The 12,084-nt window shown below is 39.3% G+C and overlaps 1 protein-coding gene across 1 annotated transcript in view; it reads right to left on the minus strand.

Annotated features, from left to right (window-relative positions):
- The window catches only part of ABCC8 (ATP binding cassette subfamily C member 8), a 134,979-nt gene that overhangs the window by 115,056 nt on the left and 7,839 nt on the right, over positions 1-12,084 (minus strand). The window contains exons 4-6 of the mRNA XM_026660158.1: positions 5,139-5,305; positions 2,481-2,723; positions 737-925 (exon numbers count right to left, since the gene is read on the minus strand). Of these exons, the coding sequence (XP_026515943.1) occupies positions 737-925; positions 2,481-2,723; positions 5,139-5,305 (599 nt within the window). The remainder of the gene's footprint in view (positions 1-736; positions 926-2,480; positions 2,724-5,138; positions 5,306-12,084) is intronic.

The raw sequence follows: 12,084 nt of genomic DNA on the forward strand, positions 1-12,084 counted from the left end.
TTAGAAATGGTACCAACCTGACTTGGCAGTATAGTGTGAAAATGCTCATTGTGTTTTTGTTCCTGAGAATAATCAAGAATGAAGTCTTTTTTGTCTTGGATATTATTCCTTTGGATAGCATCCTCTAAGTCTCTTATAGTTGACCTTTCAAAGATGAGCTCCCTCAAGACTCTGATGGAAACTCTTTGTCATAGCTCAATTACTTTGTCCTTTACTTTTATGATAAAAGCCTGTTACTGCTTCAGTCCTCTAAGACAGCCCACACTGTCAGAAATTAAAAGCTGGACCCCATCCTTAAAATAAACTTCTCCCTTTTCAGAGCATAAGGTCTTCAAGCAGGCACCAAGGCTCCAGTTCAAGAAAGCACTTAATCACATACTTAACTTCAAGCATATATTGAAGTCCTTCAAGGGGACTTCTGTATATGCTTAAGCACTGTATTGAATAGAGATGCTTTCCTGAATTAGGGCCCTAGACTTCTTATGTGTGTGGACAGCGCCTAGTACATTCTTGGCACCACAAGTGTACAAATAATGATCATAAACAATAAACAATTCCAAATGAGTAATCAAAACACACTTCAGGAGTAGCGTTCTGTTTGTGTCAGAGGCCAACCACTATATGTTCACTTAGGCCTTAGTGCCTGATCCAAAACACACTGAACTCAATGGAAATCCTACTAAAATTAATTGAAGTCTTTGTATCAGGCTCTTCGTTAAGATATTCTAGGTAGTACCTGCGGACGGATGGTGTTATTTCCTTTTCCAACATGGTGAACAATCCCAGAGATACAGAGCGGACCAGCAAACCCAAGCAAGTCAGCCAGAATACGGAAAGTGCTGCTGAGAACTAGTGGTCTCCCAAATGCCCAGCAGAGAGCGCACCAAATTGATTTGGATCCTTGTGGATATGGAGACCTTTTGTTCTGCCCATTAAAAAAAAAAAAAGATATATAAAACATTGCAACATGTAAATACAATTGATATTTTAAATTTTAAAAATGAGCCTCAAGAGTAGATAATTCATAATATTGATTTGGTAAGCTCTGGGCTAAAGCTGTGCAGGAATTCTGTTTCATGGGAAAATCCACAATTTAAAATTTTATTTTTGTTCTGAATCAGAATGAAGTATAACATTAAAAAATTTCCCATGAAATGAAGTTTGACCACAAATGATTTTTTAAATCAAATAATTTCATTTCAATTTAGACTTTTAAATTTATAGTATAAATTGCTAAACAAATAATAAAATTGGAACATTCCATTTTGAAAAAGTTTGTTTTGGGAAAAAATAATAATGAAGCATTCTGAGAAGGTTGAAATGGAAGGCTTCATTATTATTTTGTCCCAAAACAAAATTTTGTTGAAGGCAATATGTTTTTGCGCAGTTTCAATTTTGTCAAAACAAAATTATTTGATGGCAAAACATTTCACTGGGAAATTTTCAAGCAGCTGTACTCTTGACCTTGTGCCAAAGAGGAGGGGAATTTTTTTTCTAATTAAACAGGAAGACTAAGAATGGGTAGCCACAAGACCCATTTATGCTGATTTGGCTTACGAGTCGCACAGTGAACAGTAACACAATGGTTCTGTAATGTGGTGTTACATTAAAAGCCATTTTGTGCTAAAAATACAGGGGAAATTTGTGCAAATTTTACATAGTCTATAGTGAGATTGGCACAAGTTGCATTGCTCTATAGGGAGCAATGAGAGGTGTTCTGTCTTAAAGAGTTAGAATTCCTCTCAGTTTGCCCACTGCTACATGGTGTGAATTAGCTTGATAGTGGCAGAGCTGACCTATTCCTCCTCTCTGCTCCTTACTGGACGCCAAAGGAATAGGGAGGAAGCAGTTCCTGTTCTCCATTGAGTTCAAGTCTGGAATGCTGCTTTATCCTTAAACAGGCTGCACACGAATGGGGAGGGAGTCTCCTTACTACCTCTTTTACCACTGCACACACACATATAAGGGGCAGGTAGTGGTCTTAAGTGAAGACGACCAAGCTAGTTCATTTCAGGCTCAATCCTGAACTCTCTCTCTCAGGAAAACTCCCACTGATCTCAATAAAAATTAGTCCTATAAAGCCCCTGTAAGATTAGTCAAACTTATTTTAGGTTCTTATTAAGAGGCAAGTTAACCATCTTCACAAAAGTATAATCCACAGTTATGCAAACAATTACATTTCCATAATTGTACCTGCAAACCAAACATTTGCACGTGCAAATAGCCATTTACATGCACATCTGTTCATAATCATGCACAACAACCACTGTAAATACAAAAAGTGCACATACAAATTAGGCACTCAGCTGCATGCCTGACTTAATGCAAACCAGGCTCTTAATACCTAGCATGTTTCCACTTTATATTTTTATATGAATTTATACTGTTACTATCAAAAAAGTAATGAGGTATTTTAAGCAATGTGTAAACACCACAAACATCTGTAGATAATACCAGTCTTCTTTTTTCCCCCCTCATACCTTTTGTGCTTCAAAAGCCTCATTAAGGCGTAGGTAATTTGTCAGAGCTCTCATGGCGATAGGCAGCTTGCCTATGGCTTTCAAGTCTATTGGCTTTTTATGGGCGGTCTTGATGAATGTATTCATCCACCAGTATGTTCCTTTGGACAGCAGATTCACAAAGGGCTGTAGGAACCGAACTCCAAGATCCTGAAGATCCTCGGGCGGCTTAACCTCTTTGGGGGTTTTGAAGAAAACATATCTCTGAAATCCAAAAATCCCACCAAGAATCACATCAAGTGCATGGAAAAGAAAAAGACAAATCTGTGTGGAAGGTGATACTGAGATAACAGAAATGCCTGTCATTGTTCAGGAGGAATAGATAGCCACTGAGTATATGGCTGGGATTTGCAAATAGACTAATGAAATTAGGCTCCCGACTCCTATTGAATTTCAGTCAAATTTGGGCACCTAATTTCCTTAAGTTACTTTGAAAATTCCAGCCTAAAAAGGAGAAAGATATTCAAGCCCTGAAGGAAGCCCACACAAAGATCGTATTTTGCCTGTGAATTTAATCCTGCACTGAGAAAATATATTAAAGCTCAGTGAATATTTACAATATTTTATGTTAAAATCGACATGGAAGCTTATTCTGTCCAATGCTGCAAACTGCACAGTACAACACTCCCCCGCCCCCCATCTCCTGCAAACTTTCATAGAGAACCATTAAAATTAGACTGCACATGGCACTAGCAAATATTTCCATTGACTTAAATGGGAGAAAGATCAAGCCCCTAGATTACGATGTTTCATGGTGCAAGGATCAAAGTTCTTGTACAATATACTATATTTAAGAGTATCTTGTAGTAGTATCACTAGGGAGTTCTGCTCAGACAAAGATGACATGACATGGCTCATCATTCGCTCCTACAATATTTATTAACATGGAATTTAATACACTGTAGCATTGTAGTTAATTATGTAAAACCATATTGATTAAAATTCTGTTTTTAATTAAATCCCATGCAACCCCAGCAAAATCAACAAGGTTGAATGGGAGTAAGTGAGAGGAGAATTTAGTCCATGTATTTCAGGTTTTTCCCTTCTATCTAACAACATAGATATATGCAGATAGGGTGACCAGATGTCCCGATTTTATAGGGACAGTCCTGATTTTTGGGTCTTTTTCTTATATAGGCTCCTATTATACCCCACCCCCTGTCCCGATTTTTCACATTTGCTGTCTGGTCACCCTATATGCAGACGGGTAAATCTATTAAGCAGATCCATTCAGGGCTTGAAATGACTGTGAGTTGGCGGCCTGAAGCCCTGCTTCCTTGCATCATATTCAGCAACAATAATTCTGTGTTTATAATTAAGCCTTATTTAACCTGATTTCAGTTTGTTGCTGCAATTTATTTTCTTCCCAGAAAATAGCCATGTCTGGGAACAGGGAAAATGACTTTCACTACTTGCTTTCTACTTCCATTTCTAATAAGGATTTTACCGGCGATTCTGTCCAGTGATCATTTAATATAACTTTCACTCCTGACTGCTGTGGAGGGATTTTTTCCCCAACAAAGCAATAGGAGTGACAAACTGAACATTCTATGCAATTCTTGATTAAAAACTACAATCCCTTGTGTTGTGTTTTGCTTGTGATCTGTTTGCCTTCAATCATTCATATTCTTAGTTGCCAGAAGAGAGGCACTTTGTGCCTCAATGCTTGGAATATGCTATATTATTGGTTAGTTCAAGTCACATGTAAAAAGTAACATCTTTTAATTATTTACTCTAAAGAAATATGAAACTGAAAAAAACAACACTAAGCAATGGCTGATCATTTCAGTGGCTCATTTTGTAGTCTCCCTTGTGGCCCCAACATTTCCTAGCTAATTAAATCTCATTAGATTACAAAATTATATTAAAAGAACCATATTTAAAAGCAAGGTCCTGTTGGTATCACAGCTGAGTCTCATTATCCCATGAGCTGACACAACAGTTGTCAGTTGTGAGATTAATATTTAACTTCCCATAGTCTGATCCACACTGTATGTTCTCTTGAATGTCTATGAGCAGGCAACTTTTCCCTAATACCTACTTTAATTCAGTGCTGTGTGCATTGGGTGAGGGAAGTAATAAGGTGTTTTGGATTGTATTTCATGTAGCAATCTCCAAAGCTATCTATTAATAGGATTCTGATTGTGGCCATAGCAAAGAGGAAATAATCAGAGAGGACTAAAGTTGCTCTAGCACCATGATAATAAAATAATAATATTAAAAAAATCACATTGTGTGTGCTCTTAAAGACTGGAAAACAACAGATACTCTGTGTGGGTGTCACTGACTATGTTTTCGGATAGAACGGACTATCCATTTCACTGTATCGTTCCCTTTATGAAGATTAATGATTTCTGAAGACTGAAGTTGTCAGTCATATAAGAAACATCTTTTCAAAACAAAATGGATGAAATTCATTCTGAATTGTCAATGCAGTGGAGTCAAAGGAGTTTGCAATAAAGATGAATTTGGCTTAATTATATTACTCAGGTGTTTGGTTTTCAAATAGGTCTCTATTTCAGACTGATTTTTTTTTTTTTTTTTTACATTTTACATTATGCAGCCAGATAAAAGAAAAGGAAGAAACAGAAATGAGAATTACCTGGAAATTTAACTTACCCTCACCCTGATGACATTAATTTCTACAGCTAGTAGCATTCCATATAGAATAACCAGAAGTCCCGTGAGGCAAAATCGAAGCTGAGAAAATCCAACCCCATTATCACAGAACTTTACAAATTTGATAGTTTTGGTTATAAAAGCTAAGGTCCAGTAGAACAGCAAGGCTGCCAATAAATAAATAAATACAACAACAAACATTAGTCAGCACTGATTGTGGAAAACTTATTTTAGACAAAATTAGAAGACTTTGTTAAATGGTTACGCAGAAGGGAAATGACAAGCATGCATGAAACTAGGCAGTGCTCTTTCTCCTGTCAAAATGGCAACGCAACCAATTCAGTTTCCAAGAATGTGAATAATAGGATGAAGTTTGGGTCTGATCCTGCTCCCATTACATTCAGTGAGACCGTGGATAGTCTTGCAGGAGGATCTTCTGGTGGAAATTTCCATCCACTTGTAAACCTATGCCCACATCAGTCCCTCCAAGGGAGTGGTGCTGTTTCAGTGGGGGAGGCCAAGGGGCCCAACTCCAAAGCTTTTGGATTCTGGGGAATCCACAGAGTTTGGTCTGGATGTTGACCTAGATATTCTGCTTTCCTTACCTGTGCAGAACTCTACTTGATGTTAAAGATAAAAGCCACCAAACAGACCTGAGAGCAAAATTTCCCCCTAAAATTGCTGCTTTCCTCAGTGTGTATGTACTATGCAAATTCCACACAACACAGTTTATAACACAGAATACACAAGCAAATAAAAGAAGGAGAATGGCGCTTGAGTAGGAAACCACAACTTTTGTAGAGTATTGATTTTCACAGAGCATTTTCTATTCAAGTGTACTCAGGCTGCAGCCATCTATAGACAAATAATTCCACCAAGAGGCTCTGGTGACATTGAAACCCCAATCTGGAGTTTATTTCATGTCATTCACCATATCATGAGACAGCTCCTCTGGGAGTAGTCTCACTAGCGTCAATTATCCAATCATTAACTGAGTAGGATGAGCCGGAGGTTGACCCCACATTTGGTTTTATATATTTAATAATATCAGATTGGATTGTTCACTCTGACAGTAGAATAGTATGGGGAGGGAAATGTTGAGAGTATCCATTTGCAGCATTTTTTCCAATTCTCCTGTTATAAGGCTGGGGGGTAGAGGGGTTTGTCGCCACCCCAGGCAGAATCAACTGTGAGGCTTACTCAGAAAGCTGGATGATCCCCAGGGGATCCATGTAAATCTTAAGCAATCCACAGGAGGACAAGGCACTCTGAGATACCACAGAAATGGAAGAGGGATGGAGACTCAGGTCCATCTGATCACATTTTCTGTGGAGGAGTGAGATCCATGTGTGGAGAGTCCCCTGCATGAACAGAACCCGGGGGTGAGATCTGGCCCATGGTCTGCAATCCCACTTTCATTGAAGTAAATGACAAAACACCCATTTATTTCAATGGGAGTAGGTGTAACACTATAGGAGTCCCCGTTGTGGCACCTTTCGTGTTTATATTAATGCTACAAAACAATGGAAGCACGGCATTTCATCAAGACAGAACTTCCATGGGCTACAATTACTGATCAAAGATTAATGATCAATATAATGAATAGCTGTTACAAGTGAATGACTGTTGTCAGGGAAACCTGATCTTCCTGTAGTAGGAATAGGCTAGATTGTAAGAAAAAAAGCCCATATATGGTCAGATCTTCAGGACTAGCCTTTGGTGGCTAGTGAAACTCAGGGCAGAATGGGGTGGGAGGGCCATGTGTTTCTCTCCTGCTTATAGGATCAGGTCACCCCTTCCTTGAAGCCCCGCACTGGCTTCCCAACTCTTACTGAATCAAGTTCAGTCTCTTGCTCAACTTCAGGGCTCTGAATATAATCTCACCCTTGCCTACGTCTCTGCTGCTATTTCCAGCTACTCTTCTTCTTGGTTTAATTCTCTCTCTTTAATGATCCTCCACTCACTCCCATCTGCTTACCTCTTTCAAGTTGACCCCTACACTTGGAAAATCTCCTACTCCTTGTCTACCATGTGTCCCTGTCTTTCCTCTTTCAAATCCACTTCTTCTTGCAATACTTTCTACCTTGTTCTACTCTTAACTTCCTTGCTTCATCTGTACTATTGCTCCCTCTTTTTTTGTCTAATTTATCTCGCATTGTAATCCCTTTGGGGCTGACAATGTATCTTACTCAATATTTTAAAAGCATTATATAAATGTAGGGTGCTATGTAAATCACCATCAACTGTGGGCACCCCTTATAAAAAAATTATAGAAATATCAATTTAAAGTATCTGGTATTAGCAAACAAGGCCATTCTTCTATTGGGAATTAAAGTACAAGTCTATCTGACCAATTTTCCTAATTACAGGATTCATTTTACAAAGCTGTTCTTGCCAAGTAAAAAGCTTGAATTTTACCTGAGTAGGTGAGCTGTGTAGTCTTAGAAGGTTCTAACCCTAACATCCTGAGATAATAGGTTGTACAAACACATGGTAAGAAACAGTCTCTGTCACTAAGAACTTGCAATCTAAATAGACAAGACACAGAAAGAGTGGGAGAAAGAGTGTTATGATCCCCATTTTATATGTGGGGAAATAAGGCAGAGGGTATGTCTACATTGCAATTAGACACCTGTGGCTGGCCTGTGCCAGCTGACTCGGGCTCGTGGGCTCAGGGGCTATTTAACTGCAGGGTAGACATTCGGGCTTAGGCTGCAGCCTGAGCTCTGGAACCCCCTGCCCCCTCACAGGGTCCCACAGCCTGGGCTCCAGCATGAGCCTGAATATCTACACTGCTGTTAAACTGCCCCTGAGCCCAAGCCTTGTGAGCCTGAGTCATCTGGCACGGGCCAGCCGTGGGTTTTTAATTGCAGTGTAGACATACCCAGAGAGATGAAATTACTTGCTTAAGATCACACAGGAAATCTGTAGCAGAGCTGGGAACTGAACCCAGTCCAGCGCCTTAACCACAAGACCATCTTTCCTCTCTAGTCTTCCTCTTTCTAAACTCATTTCTTCTTTGTTCACATTTTCTCACATCTTCGTCTCTTGGTTCATCCAGTTGCTGAATGCCCAAAATTCCTGCTGCTGAGTTACAGGGAGATGCGTGAGAGTAGCATGCCCACGAGGTCTGCAAGACCAGGCATTTAAGTAAGCAGGGATTAATGAACTGCACAGTGTCTGTTTAGAGAGAAGTCCTGTGCATTGTTTAAGGGGAATAGGAAGGATGTTCCATTTTACAAGACAATAATCTAATTCTGAGGGAATAAATTATGAGTAACAGCCAAGTAGTGATAGTAATTAGTGAACCAGATTACTGTCAGGGACAGTGAATCACCCCTTCTCCTATGAATACAAGTGAACTAGTACTCTATTAATAAAATACTTTTCCCCTATGGCTTCTCAATTTAATGCTCCCTACTTGGTAAAACTCCAAATGCCATCCAAATCTTATCCCTATCTTTGAGCCTGATTTTTAAATCTGTAAAGACAAATATGTGTTTTTGTAGCTGTTAAACATCATGATCAGATACTATAATTCTGTTACGTAGTCTGTAATATTGAGAAAAGAAAGAAGGAGTTTTCAATTTACATATAACATACCTAATATTTTTCAAAACAAGACAGAATACATTTATGAATGTGGCACTCCAATTTGTGCTATTAAAGCGGTATCCCTACTGTGTTCCCATTCTGCAACACAATTTAGACAGCAATCAAATTTGGCCTGATTAGTTTCCTATGGACCTTATCAAATTCCTACTGGCATCATCAGTTTTTTTATGGATTTCAGTAGACTTTGGATCAAGCCCTATAAAACCCAGTTCCTCTAGGAACTATTTGCAAATTTAGGGCCTGACCCTGTAATCTAATCTGTGTAGATGGCACCCTGAACCTGGGTGGAGCTCCACTGGGACTCTGCACGGGCATAAGGGTCCATTCATGTGGATCCTAATGGGAAATTGGGGCTTTATTTATTTCACTAGGGATTAAATTAGATTGGTTTGGTAAATTTATCAGTGAAAGATACTTCTTTCAGTTACTTTTCTGGTACACCCATTCTAAAATTTATCATAAGCTTAAAATTGTTTACATGATTTCCAAATAATCTGTTCACACTAGGGACTGTAAAGATATATTACTTCATAGCCATGCTGCAATGTAGGGGTTTGATACTTAAGTAAACCAATAATTTCAAACATCTCCTCTTTATGTGCTCATCTGCATAAAATCGTCATCATTATCTAGCCTCACACTGTCAACGTATGCTGTCACAATTAAAATTGAAAGTAGGACAACAGTCTAAGATCCGCCAATGATAAATTTTTAAAGATCTCCTCTCTGGCATACTCAACTGCACAAATTCATTTCTTCAGATATCTCAATAGGATGCAGCAGTGATAGCAAAACAAAACCAACCCCCCCCCTCATCATTTGACAGGAAAGTGATCTAGCAATTTGATTATCTTTTGGTCTGTTAACTGTTTAGAATCCAATTTTCAAAAAAGCCTGTTGACTATCAATGAGAATTGGGTACCTAACTCCCTTAGGCTCCTTTGAAAACCACAGCCTCAATGCCTTATTAATTATGATGATGATTATTACTAGTCAAGTATTTCCAGAGGCCTCCCATGGGATCTGTGTGCTAGGTACTGCACAAAAACATAATATAAGATCCCTTTGGGGATGGGATTATGTATAAAATGGCTAACTAGCCGCACTACATTCTCAGTGATTTAACAGAGGGAATGTGGAAACAGTGCTGCATTATTAAACACTGCATTATACAATATGAAAAAAAATCAGTGTGATTGAATTTCTTCTATCACTGTAACCAGCTGGAAGTGTTTGCATGAAACACCCCATCTTTCTAGCTGATATCTAGCCTGTCAGGAAAAAGGAAAATGGGATCTGCTGACTCCAAAGCAGGTGGCTCATTACCCCAGCTGGGTCTAAGGGATATAGAGAGGTTATCTAGAGTGTGGGCACAGTAGTCCTGGGAGAGGAAACCTTGGGGCAGCCAAGCCTGGGGAGAACATTTGAACTCATATTTATATTATCTCTGTTGTTTGCTTTACCAATTAATCAAACCTCAGGAAGAGAGAGGAGTTTGTGCTTTACATACTGTGTGGACTACATTTGTAGGGCAGGTAAAGAATAGTGCCTGTTTCTAATGGCATACATTTTAATATGATTATCAGTGAAATAAAGGCTCTGGACCAAATCCTGCCTTTCTTCACATCTGTACAGCCCCACCGCCTTCAATAGGTTTGCACAGATGCAACTGAGTAGGATTTGACCCTAATAGATGGGAATTGGATTTAGAAAAAAAACTATGCCTGCTGTACACTTAAGACCTGATCCTGTAGTGTGAAGAACATTCAAGGGAGTGGGAGAGCTGCAAGCACATGTTGAGCAAGCCCAGGATGTCGCATTTCCTATCTCCACTGATCCTGCATGAGCACCTCCTCTGAAATGTATTTCCCCTTTTCACCCCACTAAATCACTGGATAACTTTGGGCAGGAACAGGCCCTACATTCAAAAGTCTCACTGGCAGTTTGTAAAATGAAGATTCTATAGGAAACATACAGAGAAAGATCATTGTGGCATGGGGGTGGGGGGTAATAATATATATGTAGGGAACACAGTGCATGGAGTTCTGTCCCAATCTCAGCACAGCCTTTCTCTCTGTGCCCCAGGCTAGTCAGAGATGAAGAAAAGCAGGTTCTTTGATCAAATTTCAGAATAATTTAAAATAAACAAAAAGTGTTATCCTAGCTGCTATCCATTTCTGGTGCTCTGGAAAAAACACCTCTGTTTAGTGCAGGCCTTGGCTTGGCCATCAGAAAGAAAATCATTTCAGCCTTTAAGATGATACTGAATAAAATATTGCAATGATTGCTGAGCTCTTTCTAGACATCACAGATGGACAGTACTAAGAGTAAGGCAGAGCTCCAGACATTCTATGGATTTTCTCCCAAGGTGCATACTGTTGCAAAATTCCCCACTGACATTAGTTAGGATGGCAGGATCCAGTAAGTAGCATTGAGGATTGAGCTTTGCCACATGTCATTGTGGCATCCAGACTATTGCTCACCCCTTTGGGTTTGTGTGTGTCTTTAATTGTACTTCTGCCAGGGACCTTCAAGATGTTCAGCTTTTAGAACACTAACTAGATGTTACCCACCCTTTCTCCCAACCACCCCTTACACACTTTTAAAAGACACAATTGCATCATCTGACCACTTTACAAAGGCCATGGAAAAACAGGTGTAATAAATGAGGCCCCCACAACTGCATCCCATTGTAAGCAGAACTCACCATGGAATTACATAGGGAATCAAGCTTGAAAATGAATGGGATATGGATTTGAGTTATGGCTAGCAGAGGATCAAGATGGCAGTTTAAAGCACTTAACTCCTACAAACTTCCCTCTCCATCCTCTGTACTTCCAGCTTTCCTCTCTGATCTCCAGTACCATTAAAAACAAAAGTTAGGTAGTTTGTTACAGATTTCTTTCTTCCTCCCTCCTCCCTAGGGTGACCAGATGTCCCAATTTTATAGGGACAGTCCTGATATTTGGGGCTTTGTCTTATATAGAGTCCTATTACCCCTACTCCATCCCGATTTTTCACACCTGCTGTCTGGTCACTCTACTCCTCCCCAGCAATGAAGCTTATGTAGGAGAAAATCTATTTTAATGTGATGCTGAACAGTACAACCTACTCCATGTGCTGCTTATGAGTGTCATGTGGCTCCACTGCTGAGACCTGACTGCAGGTTGTGCACACAAAAGGGCTAAACAAATAAATGAAATAGAGGATGATATATATTTAAGCCATTTAAAAAAGAAAAAGAAAAAAGAAACTAGTAATTTTAGATGCTCAACTTGAGATACCTTAAAAGGGCTAGGGATGGTATCCCTAGCCTCTGTATTGCCAGAAG

This window comes from Terrapene carolina, unplaced genomic scaffold (assembly GCF_002925995.2).
Source record: "Terrapene carolina triunguis isolate 2854851 unplaced genomic scaffold, T_m_triunguis-2.0 Scaffold715, whole genome shotgun sequence".
In the NCBI taxonomy this organism is placed as follows: domain Eukaryota; kingdom Metazoa; phylum Chordata; order Testudines; family Emydidae; genus Terrapene; species Terrapene triunguis.